The 18,637-nt window shown below is 53.8% G+C and overlaps 2 protein-coding genes across 5 annotated transcripts in view; one reads left to right on the top strand and one right to left on the bottom strand.

The window, feature by feature from the left end:
* The window catches only part of HHATL (hedgehog acyltransferase like), a 464,648-nt gene that overhangs the window by 159,938 nt on the left and 286,073 nt on the right, over positions 1-18,637 (top strand). The window contains exon 1 of one of the 3 annotated variants that reach the window (XM_050780399.1): positions 9,402-9,405. The exons of the other annotated variants lie outside the window; for them this stretch is intronic. The gene's annotated coding sequence lies outside the window, so the exon portion shown is untranslated. Of the gene's footprint in view, positions 1-9,401; positions 9,406-18,637 lie in introns of those variants that run through there. 3 annotated transcript variants of the gene reach the window in all.
* Positions 8,250-18,637, bottom strand: part of VIPR1 (vasoactive intestinal peptide receptor 1) — a 34,725-nt gene continuing 24,337 nt past the window's right edge. The window contains exons 5-13 of one of the 2 annotated variants that reach the window (XM_050780413.1): positions 18,184-18,287; positions 17,558-17,690; positions 14,838-14,991; positions 14,239-14,299; positions 13,901-13,967; positions 13,438-13,529; positions 10,712-10,841; positions 10,432-10,473; positions 8,250-9,725 (exon numbers count right to left, since the gene is read on the bottom strand). In XM_050780413.1, coding sequence (XP_050636370.1) covers positions 9,534-9,725; positions 10,432-10,473; positions 10,712-10,841; positions 13,438-13,529; positions 13,901-13,967; positions 14,239-14,299; positions 14,838-14,991; positions 17,558-17,690; positions 18,184-18,287 — 975 coding nt within the window. In that variant the 3' untranslated portion in view covers positions 8,250-9,533. The remainder of the gene's footprint in view (positions 9,726-10,431; positions 10,474-10,711; positions 10,842-13,437; positions 13,530-13,900; positions 13,968-14,238; positions 14,300-14,837; positions 14,992-17,557; positions 17,691-18,183; positions 18,288-18,637) is intronic. The other variant, XM_050780414.1, reaches the window with a different exon arrangement.

Raw genomic sequence — 18,637 nt, 5'->3', positions numbered from 1 at the left:
TTAAATACACTCGAATGGCTTCTTACAAGAGACCAGGAGCTTGGGAGTTAGGTATAGGGATAATAAGGAATTGTTTTAAAAAGAGGGTTGCTTGAGTCAGCAGTCAGTTCTGAGAGCTCTGGGAGAATGGGGTGGGCCTGCATGCCCCCTGGGAGATTGAGAAGGCTGACCTTTGGGGACTCTAAAGCCCCATATGCTGCCAGAGTGTTTGAGCCTCCAGGGCTGCAGTGGTGGGGAGTGGGGGCAGGGAAACTGAAGCCTGGGGTTATATTGGTCCGGAGGGCTCTGGAAGCCATGAGGAGCTTGGAGCAGAGAGGAGAGACTCCAGAGGGGAAAGTGGGCAGGGGGAGCTGGCTCTGACCGCCAAGCCACTAGGGACTCTCCTCCCCATATTTGAGCCGTCTGACCAGCAGTTTCCTGGCCAAGACTTTCCCATATGAGGCACTCAGCTGAAGGGCTCTCATGAGGACAAGGAACACAGCTGCAGGGGGACAGAGGTGCCCTCAAGGCAATTTCTTCCTCCTACCCCAGAAATAGCGTGTTCTGGCCACAGAGCCCAGAGCGTGGGCCTGGGGAAGTGAAGCCAGAGGCGGGTGGGGGTGGGAGGAATAAAGGTGACCAGGACCACCACTGCCCTGGGGTTATTCCGGGCGCATTTCCTGAGGCCCCAGGGATCAGAGCAAGGGCCGGGGCAAGGAACACAGGGCCAGCATTGGAATGAACTTTCTCACAGAGCTGTCCAGCAGGAGCTGGAGAGGCAACGAGCTCTCCATTGTGAGGTGTGCGGCAGAAATGAGATGTGTCTGATGGAACCTTGGAACATGCTGTCCCCATCTCACAGACATCATCTCATCCAGAATGCTGGCGTCCGAGGGGACATTTGCCTATCTCCCGGAGTGCCTCCTGTTGTGTCCATCCCACAGGGCGAGTCAGACGCCAGTTGCAGGAAACAGCCTGTGCCAGCTCCCGTTTGAAGAGTAAATATTAGTCTTTTCAAGAGCTGCTTGTTCTGTGTCACTTGGCACCGAGGACATTGAACTGGGGGCGGGGTGGGGGGGATCTCCACATCCAGATGGAGTCTGTGGGCCTGGGTCACTGCTGCAATGAGGGACGTAAGAAACAAGCCTCACCATGTCCAACCAGGCATCCTCTACTTACTGCTTGGCCAGCCCTTGAGCCCCTGCCTAGGGGAGTTCAGACCCTGCTGAGGCCCCAGGCCGCCTGGCTCTCCTCAGCTACTGTCCAGGCTGCTTCTGCAGAGGCAGGGAACTGGATGTTTTGACCTGGACTGCAAGATCTCCGAGCCCCAGCTCTGATGCATATGGTTTAAATTCCTCTGATCATCAGGGAGGGGAATGGCCTGCTCTTGCTCCACTGTAAGCCTCTCTGGCCACCTCAACTAACAGAGCACCCCCTCACTCTAACCCTCATCCTGCCTTCTTTTTCTGTAACTTTTCTCATTTACTATCTGTCTCCACCATTAGATGGTCAGTTCCATGAGGGCAAGGGCTCTGCCATGTTCACCACTGCATCCTTGGTGTCTAGAACTGTGCGCACAGTAATTATTTGCTGAATGAAAATATGATGGTAATATTTTGAAAACATTAAACAGATACCATTCTCATTACCTGGCCCCTGAGATTATATCCCTCTGAAGCCCTCCACCATTATGACCTGGGGAAAGGTGGATGAGGGGTATATCATCTCTGCAAGGAGGAAGTGAGGATGGAAGGAAGGGAGGAAAGCCCCCATGGTCTCATTACCTAGGAAATATTGAGGGGACACATTGTAACCTGAAAACAGAGGGTGTGTGTGTCCCACTCTGTGTTAGGAAGTCTGTCCTCCAAGCAACCTGTACTCCTTAAGTGGCCCTCCTAGATAAAATGGTGGAGCTACAGATTTAACGCCAAGTAGATCTGAGTGAACACCACCAAGCTACCCTCAGCTCCCAGAGGCCTGGAAGGGACCCAGAAGTTACTGCACGCTCCCTGGGGCATGAGGAAGCTGGAGGAGTTGGAACTGGTGGGTCTGTCATGGTGCTACCATGGTGAATGGTGAAGTGAGTCTGCCACAGAGGCCATGGAGCGGGGAAGCTCACATCCAAGGCTGGATGATGGCATGGCTGAGCCTGGAGGGGTGTGAGGGGCCAGAGTGAGCCTCAGTGGGGCTAAGTCAGCTGGAGTAGACCCTGGGGCTGCAGCCAAGAGAGCAGCTATGAGTACCCCAGCCAAAGACCTTAGCAGCAGGGCCAGTGAGTGTCCACGCAGACCTTAGTGCACAAGGACCTTTGCATGGGGCTCCTCTTCTCTGCCCCAGGAGGCCACCTGTGTTGGGTCCTCTGCTTCATTCCCTATTGGCCACCTTGGCCAGCTTCCTGGCGGAGGCGGGGGATCTGACAGCTCCTCACCCCATCTCTACCACATAGCTGGCCCTTTCTGCCCCGGATCTCCTCTGATTATGTGATGAGATGCCTGCAGGAACCTGCTTCTTGTTCATGCCTGTCAAGCCTGGAAGAGTGAGGGATTGACATGGGCAAACCTTGAGCAACAGATACTGGGAGCCAGGGGTTAATGCTTTCCTTCTCTGTCCCTCAGGAGGACAATTTTGGGCATGTTCTGCCAGCCTTGCAGAGGGTCCCAGTGAATTGAGTCCTGTTGCCCCAGTAGTGGCCAGCGCTCACCTTTTTCATGAGACAGGGTCTTGGTCTGTCACCAGACTGGGGTGTGGTGGCATAATCATGGTTCCCCACAGCCTCAACTTCCTGGGCTCGTGTTCCTCTCACTTCAGCCTCCCAAGTAGCTAGGACTACAGGTGTGCACCACCACACCTGGCTAATTTTTTATTTTTTAATGTTTTTGCAGAGATGGGGTCTCACCGTGTTGCCCAGGCTGGTAACTCGTCTTTATATTGGCTTTCCTCATTTCCCCGTTTCACTCTTCTGTTTCCTGGTCACAGGCCCTTGTCTCAGGCTCTGCTTTCTGGGGACTTGGGCTACAATGCCACCTGAGCTGCTGTGCTAGAAATTATCTATGGCACTCAGCCTCTTCTCTAGCCCCTTCCATGTTCCCCTGCTTTGTTGGGGTTGGAAGGCTCAAGGCTCCCTTTCCAGAATTCCCTCACTGCTAGGAATTTGATGCAACTTAGGCTCTGCCAGAGGGAAGCACCACCAGGACAGTTGGGAAGCAGAGAGAAGTAAAGGCCATGTTTCCTGCAGTGTGGTGGTTGATGGGTGGGATATGGCAGACCTGAGTTTTCTATAGCAACAGGGCACTATGTTCCTTCTGCTTTCTTGTCACTAGCTTTAATGGATGTGCAACTGAGATATTGGCAGTAATGTTCGGCAAGGCGGCAGCTGCAATGGTGTGACCATGGATAGATGTGCACCCAAACTTCCAGCCCTCCAAGCCTTCCTATATTTAATTCCCTACACTCAATCTCTTTCTGTACAAAACACGCGGAATGTTTTCTGTCTCTTACACTGAAGCATGACTGATTTGGATCTTTCACCTCCCCCATATACTGCACCACCAGGCTCAGGTGGAGGAATATGAAAGATCACACATTTATCCCAAGAAACATCCAAAAAGAAACTGAGAATCAGACTCTGTTGGTTACCTACTCAGTAGCCATCCCCATTTATTTCTCAGCAGATCAGCTTCCCTTATAGAACCCTCACCAATCTTTGCAGCTGTGGTTTGGGTGTGTGACATCCTGGCCTGAAGAGAGTGTGTGAAAGGTGGGTCCTGGGGTAGATGACCGTCCCTGATAAAAGGAGACATATAGAGGAAATTCTCCTCTCTGCCGGTGGATGGGGTTCTTTGGGAACATGATGCTTGGGCAGCGACAGCCATCGTGCAGTCATGAGGGGATAAGTCTGAGGATGAAAGTCCACATACTGAGATGGAAGAGTGGACAGACAGAAAATACCTAGATCTGCGGTGACATTGCTGAGCCACTGAGTTTGCTCTGGAGCTGCCTCCTTCTAGTAGACATCGCCCTGACAGGATCCTTTCCCTCTGGGCCACATAAAGACCAGTCTGGAGCTCTCCAGAGTTTCTTCCATGCTGACATCCTGGGACACGGGGATGCTGGGAACCCGGGAGCTGGGCTGGCATTAGAGTGAGGCAAGCAAGGTATTTGCTTCAGGTGCAAAATTGAAAGGGGTGGCAAAAAAACCTCAGTGATCAAGATAATATTTTAATCTAGTATTTTTAAAATATCAAAATTAATGCAAAACATAATAATGAGCAAAATATCAAGATTTTAAACAAAGAGTCAGTGTCACTGATTAGGCCTACTCTTCATGTGTTTCCACACAGGGCACCCCTTGTCTCAGCTATGATGATGTGTGTAATGGAAGAGGCAGGGCTCTGGGGTTTAGAGAACCAGGTTCAAGGCCAGGCTCTATCAGTGACTTTCCTGGTGACTCAAGCATGTCCTTTCCCTTCTATGGCCTTTGGTTACCCCATCTGTCCTGTGTAGAGGCTGGGGCATTGCCAGGGTGGCCTTCTGACCTGTCTTCCTCATCCCCATAGCCTGCTGGGGTTACTGTCCCTCTTCCTAGGAGGCTGTGTCTCCGGGGTCACTGGCTCCTGCCTATTAATATCTTGGCCATCCCTGGCCTGATTGGGGTGTTTAATGACTGCCAGCTGTGGCTCCGGCCCCCTCCCCCGGGAGAGATAAGAGCAGTTCCTGTTCCCACATTGGGGGAGGCTGGATCATTGTTCATTAAAATAGGCCCTGGGCGAGCGGTGAGAATGGAGAGGCTGATTCTGACTCTTCACCCCACCCCTGCCAGCAAAGCAGGTGGGGGTCCCTGGGGATATACACTCCCCCCACACCCCCTCCCCAAGGGGGCCGCCCTGTGTCCCCACCTGCCACCCGAGCTCTGTTTCACTTTAGGTCCTGATTCCAGTAGCCTTGGAGCTTCTTCCCAGATGTACTGCAGCCATTACATTCAGCATGTCCCAAACCAGGTCACCATTTCCCCAGCCCTCCTCCTTCTCACCTGGATGCGGAACTGACAGCTTTTCCCAGCTTGCCCCTTGGGCTCTTCTCAGTAGCCAGAGTGGCCTGCCCCAAACCCGCCATCATCCCCTCGGCCTCACTTAGGAAGCCTCCACTGTGTTCCTGCTGGAAAGGACCCCTATGCCTGCCCTCTAGGATTCAGGTATCCCTGGCACCCATCATGTTCCCTTGGGACCCAGAGACCCGTACCTAGTCCTCAGAGACCACCTCGATGTTGCCTCACCTGAGACACTGTCCCCTATCCATGCTGCTGGCAAACTGAACTGGCCACCCTCCTTGGGCAGCCTGTGCCCTGGAGTGGCAGGAATCACCCAGATGGTGGCCTCTGCTGTGGAGGGATGGTGGCTCTCTGCATGGAGATGGTGGGGTGCTCCTTGTCCTTGTCTTTCCAGGAGGTACCCACATGAGTCAACTGGGCTTTGCCCTCAGGGACTGGGCTTAGGGCTCAGTTAGTGGCTAGGGTCCAGCCTGTGGCCAGTCAGGGGCTGGGCTCTACCGGGGCTTACAGCTGGGTCTGCGGCAGGGTTTGTGTGCAGCAGAGGTCAGTGGCCTGGGTCTAAGGGCCAGGCCCTGGGTCACCTTAATTTCAGACTAAAGCTTGAGAATCAGTCCTGTGGCCTCACCACCTCACTGCCTCCTCCCTCTTGTATCTCCCTCTGCGTGGCGCTCAGGAGAGAGGCCCTCCCTCTGGGTCACCTGGCCTCCTAGGAATGGGCCTCCACCCAGGTGTTTGGGCACTGAGCCTAACCTTAGTGAAGTCCTTAAAGCATCCACCAGGGGGCGATAGAGATGAGTTGGCCTGGCCCGACAGGTACCTGGCAAGGGACCTGGGAGCGGGCGGGGCAGGGGGAGAAGCATGGGACCAGGAAAAGTCCTGCTTGTGGCCAACCCCATTACTCCACGGCTGTTCCGGCCTGGGAGACTGTGTTTCGGCTTCTCACCATCCGTAAGTGCTCATCACTAAGCTTTGCCCTTCCCAATAGCCTCTCTGAGCAGGGCCCCACCTATGTCCTCCCTTTTGTTGCCCACATCTTGGCTCTCTGCTTCATTCACTCTCCACCTTCTTGGCTGACAACTGGTCCCCTACCCAGGCTGTCTGCCTTACCCCAAAGCCATGACACACGAATACAGGGGATATCAGGGACTGTGGTGGGTGGGGCAGGTACAGTGTGGTGTGGGGGCCCCTCTCAGCCTTCACACAGCCCAGGCAGTCTATAGGGTCCTAACCTGGAAGGCAAGGTGCTGCCCTTTCCTCTGCATTTCTGTCCCCCCTCTCCCTTCTCCTTTCTTCTACTGGCCTGAGCTCATCTCTCAAGGAGTCCTGCCAGGTCTCTGACCTTGTTTTCTGCACAGCCTCCATCCTCTGTGTATGCCTCAGCCCCCAACTGCTTGGGGCTCCTCCCACCAGCTGCTGTCCTCCCTCTGAGCCCAGGGAGGCAGAGTGGGTGGCAGAAGGCTCTGGGCAGCCCCTCCTCATTAGCCGCCTGTGCCTTAGCCAGGGGCTAAGCAAAGTCATCTAGAACCCTCCCTATTGTGCAGGTGGATTGAGAGATTCATACTCAGGAGACCTGCCCATGATCTCTGAGAAAGTGTGAAGCAGAATTGGGATTAAATGACAAGGGCTGGGTCTTCTGGACCTTACTGAGAAGTATGGGGTGGACAAGGTCTCTGGAAGCAGTTTAGAGAGAGAGACATGCCCCAGTTGGGTGAGGGGAACATGGACAGGTTGTCCCCTATCTCTCAACTCCTATGCCTTGGAGTGGCGGGAATGCAAGATGCTCAGGGTCAGTAGGCTGGGTGCAGTGGCTCACACCTGTAATTCCAGCACTTTGGGAGGCTGAGGTGGGCAGATCACCTGAGGTCCGGAGTTCGAGACCAGCCTGGCCAACATGACAAAACCTCATCTCTACTAAAAATACAAAAATAAGCCAGGTGTGATGGTGCACGCATGTAGTCCCAGCTACTCAGGAGGGTGAGGCAGGAGAATTGCTTGAACCTGAGAGGTGGAGGTCGCAACGAGCCAAGATCACACCGCTGCACTCCAGCCTGGGAGACAGAGCGAGACTCCATCTCAAAAAAAAAAAAAAAAAAGAAGATGTTCAGGGAAGAATGAAACAAGTTCTAGATGCCCCAGCTCAGCTCTCCACCACCAGTACCTCATAGGTGGTCACCACTGTTGGTCTGGGCAGGGGTGGGGGCTACTGAGAATGTTCTCTCTAGCAGGCCTGGGGGTACCTGAGGTCAAGGTTAGGGACAATGCCTCCTTCTCGGTCTTATGACTGACCATGCACAGGGCAGGGCATGGAGTGTGAATCTAGATGGAGAGACCGTGCCACTCCTGGATATGCTGGGCAACTGATCAAAGGGCATTTCCCTGGAGGTGCCTCTGCCCATGGCTCATAGTCACTTCTATTCTGACCTGAACACCCCTGACTCTGGCCTCTGAGGATGCTGGTTGGAACTGTCATTGATGATGGGTCCTGGGATGGTACTGGGTCAGACAAGGCATTGAAGAAGCTGGGCAGGCAGATCTGAGCCTTCGCCAGCCCATTCTGACCACATTTTACCAGCTTGACATCCATCTCCTGCTCCTCTAGCAAGTTTGCAGGAGGTGGGACCCAAGGAGGTCAGCATGGGCAACGGCTTTGGAGACATCTCTTGCTGACTGATGTTATTTGCCATACTGCCTCTGTGTCTAAACCTTTTTATTAGTAGCATATTGTCTCTGCTCACTCGACTTGTGTTGGTGGCATTTGTTTTGTCCACTACCTACCTCCTCTTGGCTGAGCCCTGGGTAATCGCAACATGGTCATCCTAGGCCCTTGTTTGCAGGAATGACTGCGGCCTGTGAAACACTCACACTCAACAATTTCTGGGACTCTGGGCAGCTCTGCCAGCTGTTTTGTATAATCTGAGATTATAATGGTCTTTTTTGGCTGTATTTAAGGAGTGGGGGAACACAATGGGGACCTGGTCTTACTTCATCACACTCAGAGGAGAGAGGATACCACTCAAAAAGATGGGAGCTGAAGGCCCTTAGAACTGTGAATGCCTCATATGAAAATATAGATTTCTGTCAAAAGCCAAAAGAGTGGAGGCATCTGGTTTCAGTAATGTATTAGATCAGCCATCCTTTGGGTGGGGGAAGATGGTTCCAAGTTGAAAGCTGGTCCCATTTTAGGCCATATGAGAACATCAACCACCAGGGGAACCAAGCCAGACCAAGCCAACATTTATTGTTGCACAAGCCTGTTGCAGTCCTGAGGGGATCTTCTGGGGGAGGTGTGGGTAGGAAGCTGAGTGGCCACCAGGGTGAAGGGCAGACAGAGGAGGCTGTGACCAGCAGGCTGCTGTCCAGATGATACATGGGCTGGAGGCCTCCTCAGCCACACTCCAGGGAGGGTGGGGTGGGAAGAAAGATTTAGGGATAATGGTATTAATAATATAAGTGGTAAACAAATAACCAAGAGGATCCGGCTGGTTACAATACACAAAAGTTAGCAGTAAGAGTCTGTGCTTTCACTTTCCTATCAGCCAGATCTGAGTTCAAATCCTGTATGTGTAGCAGGGTGAGGTATTTGCTCTCTGTCAGACCCCATGGGTGCACATCTCCAAGCCTAGTTACAACAGTTGGCACATAGGTGGGTGGACAAGGAGGGCAGCTCTTGATTCCTGTTGCTTCCGCAGCACAGAGGGATGGGTATGGCTGGTGTGACAGATCCCACTTGACAGATGAAGCCACTGAGACTTGCAGAGCAGGTAGGCTTAGTCTGAGACCTCGAATTCGCTGGTGGCTGCCTCCTCATTTCCCAGAGGCTTCAGAGTCCCTCAGTCCTTGGGTTGCATCGTCTTCCCACCAGACTGACCCTGGGGCCGCTCCACTTCGGTGGGGAACCACTAAGACAACTGTGGTCCCCAAACGAAAACTCCAGAATAACCCACTTTGAGAAGCTGGTAGCTAAGAGTAAGAGAGAATGGGGGTAGTGAGCTGCATCTTTAGTGAAATGCCTGAGTGGTAATGCTTAACCCAAAGGGACTTGACAGCAATGGTGAAATTTCAGGCACTGCCGTGGTGTTGGTGCTGGTGACCTTCCGGGGCAGAACCTTTCTGCCCTCAGATCACACCGGCGTTGTTTGAGGATCGCCGGTTGCTTTCCTCCGATTGGGCAGAAGAGCTAGCAGGGGGCGGAGTCAGGATGAAAGTATGTAGACTTTTTGCCCTTGATTGGCGTAGGGGGCTTTTGGAGGAGTCTGATGACTGAGTTCCACCTGCAATCTTCCAGGAGAGGAGCTCCCATCTCTCTTACTTGCTAGAAACGCTCCAGGCAGGCGCTAGGGCTGCGTGTTCTGGGAGTGTCCGGACCAGAGACCAGGGGGCCGGGGGGGCAGCCTCCGAGCCCGGGGCCGGGGCTGGCCGCGCCCGGGCAGGCCTCTGTCCCCGGCGTCTGCCGGGGTGAGTGGGAAGGGGCGGGAGGGGCCGCCTTGGGCCCCTGGGATCCTGGTGGTCAGACCAGAGAGACTTCGGCTTGGAAGCTGGAGGAGCGGCGGGCACCGGGGCTGACGCGGGTCAGCATGGAGACCTGCGTGCTGCATGTGGCGCTGTTGCTGCCTCCCGACGGGTGCCGGTATTTGGGGTTCCAGCCCAGGACGCCCTGCAGGTGCCAGCGCCGCCACTTCCGCCTCAGCTCGGCCTGCACCTAGGAGAGGGGAAGGTGGTCAGGTCCGCTGCTGTGGAGCCTCTTCCACTGCTGATTGGGCTGCCCTGGACTTAGGGTTCTGAACTAGCCAGTCTTATCCTCTTCAGGAAATCAAAATGGAGAGACCCCGGTGCTGCCTCCGGCGGTGCACACTTGGGACTGGGTTGAGGCCAGGTTCAAAATGAGGCCTTGGAATGGTAGGAGGTGAGAGGCAGAGAGGATCCGAGAAAACAGTCCAGGGAGAGAGAGGGATATGCTGCCTAGGGGTGCCTGTACCCCAATTCTTCCCATGCTGGGTCTCCAGCTCACTTGAGTGGGTTTTTGTGTATAGTAACCGGAGCTCCACAGCAACTCAACCTTCACTGGAAGCCCTTACCCCTCCCCACTCACTGCACACAGCCACTTAACTAGGTGTTTCTCAAACTCTGTTGTGCACAGGAATCCCCCTGGGGTTTAGTAAAAACCTGTTTGTTTGTTTTTTTAAATAATTATTAAAATGCAGATTCTAAGCTAGCAGGTCTGGGGTGGTCCCAGAGATGTGCATTTTTAACAAGGGCCTAGGTGACACCCGTGCTACTAGTTTGAGGACCATACTTGTAGTAGCAAGGTTTAACCTGCCCTTGCTCTGCACATATCCCACCAGTGTTTCTGGACCCTGGTCCTGGGAGTTCCATTGCCTGAGCACCAAGGAATGGGAGGGGCTTACCTCACCATTGAGGAAGCAGTAGAGGATAGCCACCACAAAACCCTGAGAAGGAAGAGTGCAGGAGAGGTGAGGTAGACAGACCGGAAGCCCCCAGCCCTGCCCCTCCCCCGGCTCTAGCCCCTGTGTTCCCCTGGTTAAGGAAAGAGCTAAGCACAAAGTAGGTGCTTATCTAATACTTACTACGGTAAAAAGATTGGAATCCAGTGGCAAGGGCCAAGACTCCAGGTTGAATTCCCTTAAAAGCCAGGGAAGAATGCAGCCTTAAGTCAACAGCCCATACCTGGAAAGACCCCACGACGAGCTCAAAGACCATCTTCACTTCAGGCTTAAAATTGTCAGGAAAGAAGGCGAACATGATGTAGTGCACTCCAAACAGGGGGATCAGCAGGAGTGTGGACCTGGCCAGCCTCCTGGAGACAGGGGAGGGACAGGCCATGGGTCTGTGTGTCCACACATGTGGATTTGATAGGGCATAGCATGGGGGCAGCTGGAGGCACAGAAGATGGGGACAATGACCAGGATGTGTGAGGATGGACTGTAGGTTCCTCTAAATATTATGCCCTTCTCTGTTCCTGTTCCACAGCTGCAGTGCCTCTGCCCTTCTGCCCCCAGCCCTCCTGGCCTGGAGGGAAGCATGAGAGAGAAAGAAACTCCCTCTATTCTCACCCTTCTGGAGGAGAGAGGGTAAGAAGTAAAGGAGAGTCCAGTGAGAATGATGCTAACAGAGACATGTTAGCTGAAATCCACTATTGGGAGTTCTGTTGCCTGGGCCCCCTGGTCTGGGAGAGGCTTACCTCATCATTGCAGTAGAGGATGCTCTCAGCCATCAAGAGCAGTAAAAAATCTCTTAGGCAACAAGAGATTCTGGTTCTTCCTCTCCTGGTCTCAGTTTTTCCAATTTGTATAATGCAGTAAGTGTATGCTTGACATAGTCAAATTATAGAAACAAGGGCTCACTATGAACTTGGAAGTGTTCTGGGTACTATGAAGCACAGTGCATCCATGAGAGACCATGAGAGAAGACATACTAGGAAGCAAGTCTTTCTAACTGGGGGGCTGACCACATACGCTCAGGGCCACTTGGGAGGGTGATGGGGACCCAAGTTCATGCCTGATCACCAGGGACAACCCAGAATTAATCAGTATCACCCTCTGTCTGTGTTTTTTTCTGCTGTGTCTGCTTCTCCAGAAGTTGCCAGCTTCTCTGCGATTGCATATACTCCCAGCGTGCTCTGAAGGACCAGATTCTCCTTCACAGCCTTGTATGCTCAGTAGGGTCAGTATTCATTCTAAATGCTCACCCCCTTCCCATGGTCCAGGGCTCTTCCTGGTTCAGGCCTCCCAGCCACCTGACCTCATAGCTCATCCAGGCAGTGTGAGCCCATAGATCCCTGGCTAGGAGAGGTGGGATGTGGATAGGGAGGATCTCTGACTCTGTCTCTCCTGCCTTAGCAGTCAGTCCAAGGAAGCCTAGTCCAAGGCCTGAGGTCCCACAGCAAGCTGGGGGCAGAGGAGCTGGCCTTGCCCATCCCACCCCTTCCTGGACCTGGTTCTCAACCATGCCAAGATCCTGAGCACTGCCCACCCCTCTTCGGCTGCAAAACTATCCCACGCACCCGAGGCTAACAGATGGAGGCTTTCTTTAAATCAAAGGCTTATGGGGAGGTGGAGAGTGGGAGCTGACAGCCTCTCCTTGAGGAGCTTCATCTCCGATTACCCCCACCCCTTCTGCCTGCTGACAACTGTTTCCTTTCTGTCTCACCACACAGACCTGGCCCTGACCATGGCCAGCTCTGTTTGCCTCAGATTCAGGCCCTTTTGTACCATCGTAAGTTGGGGGAAATACGGTCCCATCGGCAAAGGAGAGGATGAGGGTGCACAGGCTCAATGTGCTGCCCCTTAGCAGACTGCAGACCCCCACTGAGCCTTTCCTTCTCAGACAGGAAGGGAAGCTCCGCCTACACACCTGGCAGGAGAGAATGCGGTCACACCAAGAATGTGAGTCTTAGTCTCATCAGGGAGAATCACAGGATTCCAGAATAGAATCCTAAATCCAGCAGCATGTGACATTCTAGCCAGGAATCTTAGAACCACAGCACAGACTCTCCAAAGAGAAGGCAGGCTGAGAAGAATCCCAGGACTGGAAGGCCTTGTGGGACGTCCTGGGTTTGTCTTGTGTGAATAGCACTGATACTCAATCTCCTACTCCCATCTGTGGGCATGCAGACCCTACCTGCCTTCCTACAGCCTCGCTTTTCACATTTTTCATGTTTCTTTAGCTCTGTCTTCAAGCCTTGTTGCTCCCTCAAAAAACCTGCCTCTTCCTCCAGTCCCCCTAAGCAGGGGGAACAGTATTGACACCTTTCCAAGCCCTGGTCCATGGACACTGTGCCCCCTTCTCCCTGCCCATGGTGACATGCTCCAAAACCCTCGAGGAGAAGGGAGTGTATGTCAGTTTCCTCTCTGTAAAATAAGGATAATTTTACAGGGCACTGTGTGGATGAAATGACATGATGCATGGAAATCCCTTAGCATGTGCCTGGCATGTAAACTGCAGGAGTCATCATTATTACTGAGGAATACTGAGTCCTGAACATGGCTGTCTCATTGGCAGACTGGGGCCTCCCTGAGGGCATGCATCTACTATGTGTTGATTGCACCCCTTTTCCATGTGAGGCACATGCCAGGGACTGGGCACATGGTATGAACAAGACATCGGTGTCCTCTTGAGCTCCCTGGATTGGCAGCAGATGCATACCTGGGAAGGATGCTACGTGAGTGTGGGCAGGAGATGCATGTGTGGGGCTCTGAGTGCAGCCTGGTGAGGGTGAGGCTGGAGCAGGGGACGGTGGTGGGCTGAGTCAGGCCATGGTGGAGGTGGGCAAGAACAATATGGCTCTTTGGTGACTCTGGATGTTTGGGGTGGGAGGACTTCAAGGAGATGTGGGATGATTTGAGGACTGGGGATGGAGGTTCTGGGGGCTGAGGCACTAGGCCCACACTCACGAGTATGGACTGCTGTCACTCTTCCTGATATCTGGGGGCCGCAGTTTCTGAAGCAGGATTCGGATGATGCAAATAAACAGGATGAAGTTCACCTAGTGGGTGAGGACCCAAGTTTGGGCAGTCAGAGTGGGAAGGCTGAGGTGTCCAGGCCCCTCGGCTGCTGGCCTGTCTTCTTTCCCAGGGTCCTGCTGCCCCTCTCTCTATCTTACCTCTCCTCTGGTGCTTCCCCTTTGGGCAGGTCATCCAGGAACTCTACCTCCTTCACATCCCTAAGGACTGTGCTCCCAATCCGCTTACACTCAAGCAAGAACTAGTGGGACAGGGGTGGGGATGATCCTGCATTGGGCATTAGGAAGCTACGTTTCAGTTCTGACCTAGATACTAATTTCCTGTGTGACCTTGGGCTAAGTTGCCTGCCTTTGGGCCTATTTTCCCACCTCTAGGTGGTGGGAGGGTACCTTACCAAGATGGAGGTGAGGATGGGGCCCTTTATGATCCACCACAGTGAGGAGTCGATGGTGTCCCAGCACCTGAGCAGAGTGTAGGGAGGAATGAGAGGGTCTGTCCTCAGCCAGAGAGAGAGTCAGCAGCACCTCCCCCAGTTGTCCCCAGCTCTGCTCCTGAGCCCTTTAGCGACCCCGGGCCCGGAAGCTGTTGCTCCCCAGGTCCTCCTCCAGCCTCCCCTCTGGCCCGAGAGCTGTGGTTTTTGTCCACTCACCAAGGCCAGATGGCATTATCATCCCACCCAGGGGGCCTGCCCAAGTGACGGCGGCTGGGGGAGTGTGTGGGGCAGCAGCTCACCCATAATCCTCAAAATGGATCCTGGCGATGGTCCACACTATGGTGAATGTGCTGGGTACCCCTGTCAGGCCCAGGGAGAGTGAAAGAGCAGAGAGGGCACAGGAAGCAGGGGTAGAGGGCATGAAGGAGAGATTTCAGAGAAAAGCAAGGAGAGGGAGGGAGAGAGAAAAGGGTGGGTTGTCAGGCTGTTGTCTTTGGTTGCATAGGTTGTTCACCGCGGAGGGATGTTCCACTGAGGGGGTGAAGCTGCATGCCTGAAGGGCTCTGTCTACCTGGATGGACATTCTCTTTCCAATTGTGACAGAGGCCCTCTATAGATTAGCAGTGGCCCTGTGTATTTCGGGGGCTAAAGGGAAATGGAAAGATGTTCATAAAAACTGTCCCAAAGGTCAGCCCTAGGTGCAGCTGCAGCCTGAGGGACTTGTCCTGGGCTCAGACATTTTGAGGACTTTCTCGACCCTTGGCTGATATTCTTGCAGGTAGGACCTGCAGCTAAGCAAGACGTAGGACTGCAAGCCAGCTTAGCACCCTCCCCCTAGGGAGTTCTCCAGGCCTTGCCCCCTCTGTCCCCAGCCTGGAAGCCCTCCCTGGTACCATACCCCAGCCGATGAGTATGTACCCCCAGAAGTACTTCCGCTCGGAGAAGAAGGAGACGGCAAGCAGGGTGTACAGATAGAGGCCCTCCACCAGCAGCCAGAAGAAATTGGCCATGACGCAATATTGGAAAAAGACCATGGCTGCCTTGCAGCCCACCTGCAGGGGGAGGAGAAAAGACAGGTTCACTGGGGCTGTCAAGGGTCCTTGACTGCCCACACCTATGTCTGGGGGCACAAACACAGTTGCAGTGCAGCCAGTTTAATTTCTTTGTTGTTTTGCATTATCCCCTTAAAAATGTACTCTGGTTTTCCCATTTTCCCTAATTTTAGATCCTCTGATACTTTGGGGTAAACTGGTGATTTTAATTATCCATCCATCAATTCATCTATTTATCTTCCCATCTATATATCTACCCGTAAGCTCATTCAATCATCCACCCACCTATCCACATATTCATTTATTTACCTACTCACTCACTAGACATTCACTATCAACTCATCAATTTATCCATCTTTTATCCATGTATCCATCCATCATCTATCATCTTCCCATCTATCAATCCATCCACCTACTCACCTATCTCTCCGTTCATCTACCAACTCACTCAGTCATCTACCCATCCATTCATCTCTGTACCCACCCATCAATCCACTCGTGCATCCACCCACCTATCTACCTACCTGCCCCTCTGCCCATCATCTGTCCAATCTTCCTTACTTTACCCATTTATTCTGCTGCCTACTTAGCCATCCACCAACCTGCCCATCCACACCCCCACCCCACCCACTCATTCATCTAATGCCAATTTGTATTGAAGGTAGCTGGAAGGTATGAGGGAGAATTCTTGCCTGAGTTTGCAAGAGTCTGCTGAGTGTGGTGGGGTGGGGGGCTGTGGACTGTGGAGTGGGGCCCAGATGGAAGTGTGGAGGGAGACTGGGACTGAGAAGAGGGTAGGAGATGAGGAAGTAGAAATGAAGAAGAGAAGAGGGGAGAGTTGGCCATTCCTCCTGGGGTTCAGAGGACCTAGTGGAAGAATGGTTTTCTCAGGCAGACAAGGACCATGAAGGAGTCAGGGAGACCCATGAGTAGGCAATCACGGGCCTCTGGGTGGCCCTGTTGGCATGACTGGAAGGTATTCTGGGCTTTCTGTCCCCTCCCAGAAAGTCCCCCATTTCAGATCAAGCCTAGATGTCTGTGAGCCAGGGCTTAAAGCCACCCTCCACCAGGAAACTGTCTGGCTTCCACTTCCTCCTGTACCCAGAACATTGGTTCCCACCCTTCCTTCCTGTACCCTTGGTTTGAGAGATCCTCAGAGAGAAGCCTCCCCTCCCCTAATGCCCGCACCACTCCCTTTGGTTGGAAAGTCCTTCCTCAGGTCTCACTTCAGTCCCTCCAGTTACAGGAGTTCTTGCCTTCCCATCTTCCCCCCATTTGCTTTTGGAGAATAACTCAGCTCTTTTTTTTTTTTTTTTTTTTTTTGAGATGGAGTCTTGCTCTGTCGCCCAGGCTGGAGTGCAATGACGTGATCTCGGCTCATTGCAATCTCGGCTAATTTTTTTGTATTTGTAGTAGAGGCAAGGTTTCACCATGTTGGTCAGGCTGGTCTTGAACTCCTGACCTCGTGATCTGCCTGCCTTGGCCTCCAGAAGTGCTGGGATTACAGGCATGAGCCATCACGCCCGGCCATAGCTCAGCTCTTTACCAGGACAGTTATCTGTGCTTCCTTCTAGTCTCAGAAAAGCTTTGCAGTAATGAATCAGGAAGCCAGTCTCCATAATTATCCTTAACATGTGCACAGGAGGCAGCAGGTTCCTCCTCAGGTCCCGTGGCTCGCACTGCTCATGTCTGACTTGGCTTCTGGGACAGAACCTCTGAGAAGCTCTGGGAGTGGCCAAGGTGGGTCCCCTAGATTTTCTCTGCCCCTTGTTGAAATGCCTGAGATTCCAGTATGATCATTTCACTCTTTGGGGAGAAGGTACTGCTGACCCCTGATATAATGCACTGCCTCTGGGGTCATGCATGAAGCAAGGAGATACTGACCACAAGGAATGAGTGGGGGCTGGGCTGGTCTCAAGCTCTCTGTCAAAGCTTGAGGTACTCAGAGAGGGTCCCTCAGAATCCCTCGGAGATGGCCTCCTTAGTGACTGGCAATGAATTCCTTAGATGCTCCTTTTACCTCTCTTCCTTAGGAAGGCCCAGAACCAGCTTGATGTCAGGATCAGAACAAAAGAGGAGGAATGCATATGTTTGGACCCACTCCAGATGGCACGGGGATGGGGGGAGTAGGAAAAGTGGCATGGTGAACACAGCCCTTGCTATGCAGGTGACAGAGGGCAGAGTTGGAAGGAATGGAAGTCCTTGCACAGATGGGGACACTGAGGCTGTAAGTTCCCCAAGGCCACATAGGAAGTTAGCAACAGGTGGTACAGGAGCTCTGGGCTGTGGCCATGACGTGTCCCATTTCCCATCTGCTTTTCTCACTGGCGGGGGCGGGTCCGTGAGCTCCCAGATGGGTGAGCAACATCTTCTGTTGCCAGAGGGGAGTGTGATTTGAGGAGTTGCCAGGTGGGGTTGGGTGGGGGTTGGGCCATCCTTGGATTGAGGGGTGGGATGGGAGGGAAGAGGAAGGAGGGAGAGGGAGAAAGAGGGGGAGAAGAGGAGATTACGGTGGCTAAAGATAAGGGCGAAACTGAGGGAGGTGGGCCAGGGCCAGGGTCCTCACCGAGCCCTCGGAGCACCGGTCCGACTCCCCGCTGTCGAACAGGGCCAAGTCTTTGATGAAGACAGCAGCAGCCCTCAGGATGAAGGATATGAAGAGGTGCATGTGGATGTAGTTCCGTGTGCAGTGGAGCTTCCTGCATGGGGTGGGCAGATCTGGGAGGCCAAAGGGGCCTTGGATCCCCACCCCAGCCAATGCTGTCCCATGCTCTGAGCAAGGGTGGGGCAGGGGAGCATGTGTTCTCCAGAGGGCAGGCCCTGCCTCGAAGGGGGTCCCATCCAGAACTACGAGCCCCACCCCCGGTACCCCATCCTCCTGTGCAGCTGGGCTCCCAAGTGCCTCAGCCTCGTGTGTGACCCCAGAAACCTCATTCCTGTGTGCAGACCCCACCCTCTGGTGCCCTGTCCCCAAGTGCAGGGCTATCCTAGGGGAGACTAGGTTGCAACACATGGAACAGCTCGGTCATCTGCCTTTCCCAAGGGAAGCTGGCCTGGCAGGAGCTGGGGACTGTGTGCTCCTGGGGGGCAACGGTGGAGGGGTCGGGGCATGCCTGCACCACGCTGGGCTCCACTGTGGGAGGGACACTTGCCAGGTTTCCTTTGAGGCCTGTCACTTGGGCTGGGCCTCACCTGAACAGGCTCAGGATAGCCGTGGCGACCAGAAGGGTGGCGAGGGACAGGCCGTAACCGATGGTGTAGCCGGTCTTCACAGAACCGTAGAACATGGTCTGCTGCTGTTGGAGGGACAGGGAGAGGCTCTTGGGTGGTGGGGTGGGAGGCTCATCTAGGGGGTATTGGCAGGGGTGGGGTGCCCTACACACTCTGCCTGCCCACCCCTGCCTCAGCAAATGAGCAGACTGAGGTCTGAGGCTCCCAAGAGCAGCTGAGCGGAGCTCTTCAATCCCCTGACCCCTGACGCCCTGGTTTCCACAGACAGGGCAGGACTGTGTCTTAGGGTGGGGTGGGGGTTGAATGTACTCCCTCTCTTTGCATCTTTATGAGGGACAAGTTGGTGAGGGAGAGAATGAAGACCTTGCACGTCCCTTTTGTTAATTTCATGTCTCCAGCCATGTGCCCGGGTTCC

The sequence above is a fragment of the Macaca thibetana genome, chromosome 2 (genome assembly GCF_024542745.1).
Source record: "Macaca thibetana thibetana isolate TM-01 chromosome 2, ASM2454274v1, whole genome shotgun sequence".
NCBI lineage: Eukaryota > Metazoa > Chordata > Mammalia > Primates > Cercopithecidae > Macaca > Macaca thibetana.
This window is presented reverse-complemented; position numbering and strand designations above follow the sequence as displayed.